This window comes from Branchiostoma floridae, chromosome 19, assembly GCF_000003815.2.
Source record: "Branchiostoma floridae strain S238N-H82 chromosome 19, Bfl_VNyyK, whole genome shotgun sequence".
Lineage (NCBI taxonomy): Eukaryota > Metazoa > Chordata > Leptocardii > Amphioxiformes > Branchiostomatidae > Branchiostoma > Branchiostoma floridae.
In genome coordinates, this window is record NC_049997.1 from 1,437,320 (window position 1) to 1,445,065 (window position 7,746).

At 41.1% G+C, this 7,746-nt stretch overlaps 2 protein-coding genes across 4 annotated transcripts in view; one reads left to right on the forward strand and one right to left on the reverse strand.

The window, feature by feature from the left end:
- Positions 1-701: 701 nt before the first annotated feature.
- LOC118406763 (transmembrane protein 241-like) lies at positions 702-6,233 on the reverse strand. The gene is made up of 2 exons (XM_035807075.1): positions 5,956-6,233; positions 702-3,334 (listed from the first exon to the last, which is right to left on the reverse strand). Exon 2 carries the CDS (start codon positions 3,304-3,306, stop codon positions 2,356-2,358), a length of 951 nt encoding a protein of 316 aa, XP_035662968.1. The 5' UTR covers positions 3,307-3,334; positions 5,956-6,233; the 3' UTR covers positions 702-2,355.
- Positions 6,234-6,261: 28 nt separating this feature from the next.
- LOC118406762 (GDP-L-fucose synthase-like) overlaps positions 6,262-7,746 on the forward strand; it is a 16,005-nt gene continuing 14,520 nt past the window's right edge. The window contains exons 1-2 of one of the 3 annotated variants that reach the window (XM_035807072.1): positions 6,277-6,430; positions 6,696-6,698. The gene's annotated coding sequence lies outside the window, so the exon portion shown is untranslated. Of the gene's footprint in view, positions 6,431-6,695; positions 6,699-7,746 lie in introns of all 3 variants that reach the window. The other 2 variants (XM_035807071.1, XM_035807073.1) reach the window with 2 other exon arrangements.

Here is a 7,746-nt window from a genome sequence, read left to right on the forward strand (position 1 = left end):
AGTTTATAGAAAAAGGTGAGGCAGATGTTCCTCCTCCTTTCGGGGAGAGGGTGTTTTGGTGTTTGAGCATTTGTTTCACGCTGCTAGTCCGCAAGAAGTCATTATGGACCATTAAGGGTCACTCGGGCGCCCCTGCGCTGGACGGCCTCCAATGCCTGTATGCCTTTGTGGGTGCACGGCAGCGAGTCTCAGACGCTCGCACTATATTCCAGCGCTTTGTAGCAAGTGGCCTTGTCCCTAGTAGAACGGCGCTATTAGGCCAATTGTTATCTCCAAGCAGATCCTACGGTGCCATAAGATCAAAGCTGGCCAAGGAGTATAGCCGGTGAAAGGGAGTCAAACGGGCACCACATGCACACTCGTAGGCCAGCTTCACTCCTCTGCCAGCTTTTGATACTATCTTATGCTACCTTAGGATCTGCTTGGAGATTAGTCAATAAACACTCCTAGCCTGCTACACTCCTTTGCCAGCTTGTGATACTAGCTTATGCCAAATGTTGACAGATCTACTTGGAGATTTTACTGTTGAATTTGACCTCTGTTTTTCCAACGCCTACCCACATTCCAAATATGCAGCATTGCAGATCTATTCACAACTTCTCCGCTTATTCTGTCTACACACAAACAAACAAACTAAAAACAAGGAACTAAGCAAACGACAGTAACGAAATCTATTGAAAAAACTTAAAGCGGACACTATGTTGTGAGTCACATGTTTGTTTAATAATATTACCATCTGTGTAATTGCTCAGAGCACATTGCACCTTTACACAATAAGAATAAATACATGTTGCACTGTTAGTACTTGAACATAATTTTACAATGTATCAGGGGTAACTGCTCCTTACCATGAAATAAAAAGAATGAAGATTATCCTGCACAATATGAAAACTAAAGGAAATATAGTATCTGCTAATAGATTAATTTGTCATGTTTCATAAAGTCCTTATCCTCAGTTTAAAGGGTCAAACTATTCCCTTAAAGTCTAACTCTAAATTGCCACTATGGTCAACTGCGTTATGAAAGGAATAAAACAAGTTTACAAGTAGTAGTTCATAATGTTGTATACATGAATACAGTTTGTGCTACACTTTACTACATAAAAATGGTCTTGTTATCATCTGAATGATTTTATACATATCTTTCTTTTGCATGGGTTATGTGGCTGTAATAATAATGGCTATTTGGCATCATTTTAACATAATATTGCAATAACATTTGCACAGTCTTTGCTAACCACCACTTTATAGGCAATATACACGTCATGCATGGATGATGTCTGTGACAAATGTGACCACCACAGAACTTTGCCCACAGAACTTATGGAACAGTCTACGCATCCTACATCAGTACATGTACCATTTTTGACTTAGAAGAAGGTTGTGGTAAAGAACCTGCCTTTAATTTTGAATCACTTGTGCAGCCTGTTTATAAAAATAACATGATTTCCTTGGCCATAAATCTTACCAAAGACAAAAAATCTAAATATGCAACTTATATACGGACTTGAATATATGCAAACATGCCAACAGGCCCTTAGTATATAGAATTAGTGATTGCAATTTTTCTAACATGTGCTCTAACAATAAGTCAATATAGTGTATGACAGTGACATTGCATTCTCTTGTAACTAACCCCTTATATGCACAATGAGTAGATTTTACTAAACTTTATAAAGCACAGTGTAGAATAAAAAATAATATACCTGTGCAGAACGACTGAACAAGCAAGTAATAAATATGGTAAGTCTTCAGACTTTAGACTCAATTAAAGTGCTTATGTCATCACAAGTCAACATTTCATGATTACATTTAGCAATAGCAGTGTTATTCAATAAACAAAGATGCATGCACAAAATATACACCCTTTTGGTGTCATTCAACATCGAATCTTATAAGCCATACCGGGGGGTACCTCCAGTTCTTGATTCCTGACACCAGGTAATTAAGTTCATATCCGTCCGTGATGTCATAAACAGGGCAGCCATTTTGGAACCTGGAATTGTGACTTGGAATTGTGACTTTAAACCAGAAAAGCAAACACTAGAAAAGTTGCAATTGTAATTGTGTATTCTATGATGATCATGCATTGCTTCTCAAAAGAATGTCTTCACAAGTCACAGTACCAGGTTGCCATTTTCACTATGATGTCAAGGGCAAAAAATAGCTTGACTACCTGACGGTAGAAATCAACAACTACAAGAATGGTTTGTAAGATTCTATCTGTATGTCCAATCAAAAAGCGCATGATTTGTACAAAATTTTTTTCATTGAATAACACTTATGATGGTTGCTTATAATCAGAATTGTTGTATTTCACAAATTTTCAGTGTCATCGGTGACATACATGAGCACTTTAAGTTTCAGCACTTATTTCTATGGAATGACTACTGAGACTGGTCCTTTCCTCATACTTCAAGTCTAATGTAGCACTGAAGTCCTTCAGGTCTATCTTCTGTAACACTTCCCCTGTAATCCCCATCAGAATACACAGGAACGCTGCTGTGGTCAGGGTTACATGGAACACCATCAGAGACATGAGGACCGTTAAGGTCTTCACAGTACAGGAGATGTGATCAGGAAACTTGGTTCCTTCTTGGACCAGGATGCCTGTGATACCAACACTGGCTGCCAGGGGGCCGCTGGCTAGGAATGCTATGTGGAAATGTGAGTGAGTGAGGAGGGGGAACTCCCAGGCATCCTGCACATGCCCCAGTAGGAAGGACCCTGGAGCCAGGAGTATGACACTTACAATGGAGTTACACCACAGCTTCTCCATACTGCTCAGCTCTGTGGACTTCAGCTCTGCATACAGTTTATACCCTGCTAGGAAAACCATGTGGGACACCAGCCAGAAGTACCCATCCCTGTCATACTGTGGGTCTACATACCACAGTGCCACTGCAGATAGTACCGTTAGGAATGATCCGAGAAGTTTCTGCGTGCTGGGGAGTGTTCTTCGAACAATCCAACGAACTATCTCTATGAAAGATTCCACAGAATTCCGTATCAGTAAAAACATTGGGATTGGAATGTGAGACAGGGCGCGAGATCCTGCATAGATGATCCCAATGAAGGACAGAGAAGCGGGCATCCACCCAATCACGCCCCCTGGTGTGAGTCGACTGATGTGCAGGTGACCCGAGTAGTGTGCAGCAAAGATTGTTGTTGCTGCAGTGAAGGTTTGCCAGCCTTGGAAGAGGGTGGGGAGGGTGAACTGGAGCACAGACAGGACATACTTGTTACACAGGATGGCAGTAATGTAGGAGGCAGAGAAGATGTAGATGATGAGAGTAGTCTTCCACATGGCGACTTCAGTACAGGTCTCTCCTCACCTGTAGTGGTACATACTTGGTGTTAATGTCCTTCCTATTTCTACATGTTTCCCTGTCATGTGTATGTTTTCAGTAAATGTGCAGAATCATTAAAGTATGACGTGGAAGTAGATGAAGTCTTTTGTCAACAGAATGGACCGGTCACGCACGCACACACACACACACACATACAAACACTAACTAAAAGAATAAACATAACACTACTGTCAGGGGATAGACCAACAATGTCATCATGAGACTTAATCTATCAAAACTCTAAATCTACACAGAGCAGGATTTCACCCTGCTAACCCTGGGTCTCCTGACCCTCCTCTCCAGTCATGTGCTGTCAGTCTCGGGCATGTCTAAAGATATTGCAGTGACTCCATCACAACTACCATACACTCAATATGATTTATGAAACAAAAATAAAACCTTTTTGTGTGAAATGTTTAAGATACACATATGACCTTCTGTATGTCAAATTCAAACCCTTAGTTTAAACAAACAATAACAGTAGATTGACATTCATTGCAATATTACAGTTATAAACAATGCAATATAAACACTGCACTGAATTTTAAACTGTCCAAAATGATATGTATGATGTGATAATCATTGATAATAATTTATATGATGTAATCAATATCATAATATCAAATAAAATGATTGACACATCTATGTCTACCAACAGCATCCTTCATAACAACCCTTGCTTGTTTGCTGAAGGTATGTGTTCATGAAACTCTAGCTGCAAAATAGGTACTGTATGACCAAACAGTTGTCTTCTGTCCAATTATGAGCGATCGCTGTTGTTGTTTATATCCGAGGTATTGGACGGTTGTTGCCTACCAGGTAGATTGGATCAAAAATTTATATTCAAATTAGCGGCTCAAATTACTAGTTAATGTGTAAATCAATATTTTGCCAAACACCTGCTTTTTGCCTACCACTGCGTCACCATGACATCATCGCGATCGCTCGTATGCACGCTGAGCTGGAATTTCAGTTACCCAGTTCTAGCTTTTAAAATTCCATTAGGGGTCAGACCCCCATACATACCCTTGGGGCCCCAAATGGTTACTAGTAGCCTGCCCCACCTAATCTCCAAGCAGATTCCTGGTGGCATAAGATAGTATCAAAGCTGGCCAAGGAGTATAGCAAACCAGAGGAAGTCAGGAATCTGTTTGGAGATTATGCCCAGCCTGCAGGCTTTTCGGTAAACCTGTCCCAGAAAACCTGGTAACGTTAAGTGCTCGGACAAGTTCAGCCTGACTAAAATCGCACCCCTATTGGCCGGCCCTACGTACGATTGCCCAGGGTTGGACAAGTTTTCTAAAATTCACTTGTCCTGTCGGGCAAGTACATGAAAAATTTACTTGTCCGAACCAATTTTTCACTTGCCCAAAATTCAAATGTCACTGTTACAACTAATACCAGTATATGCATTTTCACTCCCAGCAATGGAATTCTCTGTTGACCATTGCTTGATGTCATGACAGTAAAAAGAAACAAGTTATTATCAAAATTGCACTCAATCAATGGAAAAATCTTACTTGGCCAATCGGGCAAGTGTTGTAGGTCATGCACTTGCCCGAACAGCACTTTCACTTGCCCGGGACAATAGGGCTAGTGGACTTGTCCAACCCTGTTGCCGCCGCCCTAGGAGGGGGTAATTAACTCCAGCCAGCGAGAGTTTGATAAACACAGGCTAGGACAAATTCAGCCCTGGAAATTCAGTGCTGACAATGAGTTCAGCAGTCAGAGACAAGGCCATTCTGAACTGGAACACCAGTGTGGAACTTTTGACAGCACCGGGCACGCTGAATTTTCGACAGTTGATTCAGCATGAGAATGTAATAAGCCCTTTCACAGAGATCAGAACACTTGTGACAACAGGAATTCTAGGAAATGTCAAATGTAAAGTCCCCCCCAAAAACTCCTTGTTTCCACCATTGTTTTCATTTGCATGGCAATGTCCACATGGGTCTTGTTGACTTTTTCAGGACCTTTACTTCTGGAATGAATGAAATTATGAATGAATGAATGAATGAATGAATTTATGAATGAATGAATGAAGGAATGAATGAACGAAAGAACGGATAGATGAATGAATGAATGAATGAATGAACGAAAGGACAGATGGATGGATGGATGAATGAAATGAATGGATGGATAGATGGATGAATGAATGAACTTTATTGCTCGACAATTTGTACATGATACAACGTATGGCAACGGCTACTACACTACATACAGATACATCAAACTACATGTACATACAGATACAGTGCAACAAATCAGTTCAATTCAGTTCATCCTCATAATCATATGAGGTGCCATTAAGCGTCTAACCATGCATCTCTATCTAGCATGGCGGCTAGCAGGTTGTGGTCCTTTAAACCGACCTCCTCCAACAAATACCTGCATTAATTACATTACATAACATCATAAGAAAACTCTCATAAGGAAAGTGCCAAGAATTCGACAAAACGAAAGACGAAGAAGACAGTCACAGCCATAATTTGTTTTCCTTGGATTGACAGTGAAGACTATAAAATCTGTTCACACAAGCATGGCCATCTACCATGCATGTGCAGATCAGCATAATTTTGGTTATTCTGACAAGAAGCTTCAAATACCTCAGATAAATACACAGCACCGACATCGCAGCCCCCCTCCCCACGCCACATGTGGCACTTTCAGGTCAGGGCATTTCTATTCTCGTCTCCAGGGCTTCTCCTGCAGCAATTTTATCTAAACCAGACGTTACTCTCAAAAAGACACATTCAGCTGTTTTCTAACAATATCAAAAAATACCACCTAAAATTTATAGGCTTAACATTCCATGGTTTGTCTATAATCTTTAAGAAGAGCACGTTATTCTGGGAGTGAGAATAATAAAAGGTCAACACCGACCAATCACCGAACAGAAAAAGGTTAATAACCTCAGGTAACCTCTGACCTCCCTTTCTGTTAAGCTGTCCTGTTGTCACTTTTTTGCAAGTCACCAGAGAAAACACGTTGTGCGTCTTCACCCCTGACTGTCTTGCGAGGCCTCTTGAGTTCAGTTTCAACGTTTGCATCCTTCTTGTGCCGAGAGAACGATTTTACAAGGTTAGGCTTAACCCTTACTCTCCCACCTGATGGAAGAATTTGAGATTGAAAGCTTGTGCATTTCTGAAAGGATCGGGGTAGAATAGTTTCGGCATTCGAGTGCGTGTTGGGCGTGCACGTTTATACATTTATACCTTTATACCACATCCAGGATAGAAGGCTTCGTTTGTTTGTAAAAAAAAAAATATTAGTCTCCAAGCAGAGCCTACGGTGCCTAAAGAGATAATTTCAAAGCTGGCAAAGGAGTATAGCCGGCCAAAGGGAGATAGCCGGCCATAGAGAGTCGAACGGGCACCGCTATACCTGGTGCCGCTGTACTGCTTTGATACTAAAATTTTCTAAGTCACCGTAGGGTCTGCTTAATTGGAGACAAGTTTGTAATGCAGTCAGCGGCTAAAGGCAACTGCAGAACGCCTTATGTGAATAGCAAATCATAGTTATTTAGGCTAGATCATATGGGAGGCGAGACTGCCATAGATTGGCTGTGGCTGGTTAGGTAACGTAAGCTACAGGTCAGACATCGAAGTTAGGGCTGCCCATTGACAAGCATGTTGAAATACACTGAATGAAGGCTTCAAAAAAGTACTAACCCATAGTTCAATCTTTAAAATTCTTCTCCACCAGAAAGTCACTTGGGTCTAGTTTATAAGCATTCAAAGAAAACAGAGGGTTGTTTGGCTCATTCTCGGAGAAAAGCTCGCTCTATGAAAGAAACCTCACCTTTGACCCATTTTCCCTCCTGATACAACCAGTAGCACCCTATAACTAAAACCTGTCCTTACACCAGCTGAACTGCTGAACTGAACAAATTTTGACCCAAACAGGAAAGCTTAGACCCTACCTGTCTCTTCTAACTCAAAAAGTCTCCAGATTGGGCAAAAATTTTCAAGGAAAAGAAGGATTTTCAAGGATTTTAAGTCACACCCAAATCGTCTTCCCATTTTTTGCCCTCTACCGCGCAACGCAACTCTGACGTCAGCCCTACATGTATTAGTACCCACTGGTTGTGTAACAAGAATTCTCCTTCATCCTGGTTTATATAGGTAAGCCTTGGGGCTCAATGAGAGTACCCCTGCTTACCTGGCCTGATTGGTTAATGAGATAAACCATTGTTCTCTGAGTTGAACAGGTGGCTGTATTTGAAAGAGAGAAAATTATACGTATTTAAGTCAGTTGGTGCCTGTTGGTCTGGACAGTGTTGGACCTCAGGTATGTGTACTTGTCAGTTTCTGTGTTAGATATATAATTGTATAGACCGCAGTGTAACATTTAGGTCCACCAAGTCTGTATTGTAACTAGACCTAACATGGGGTAAA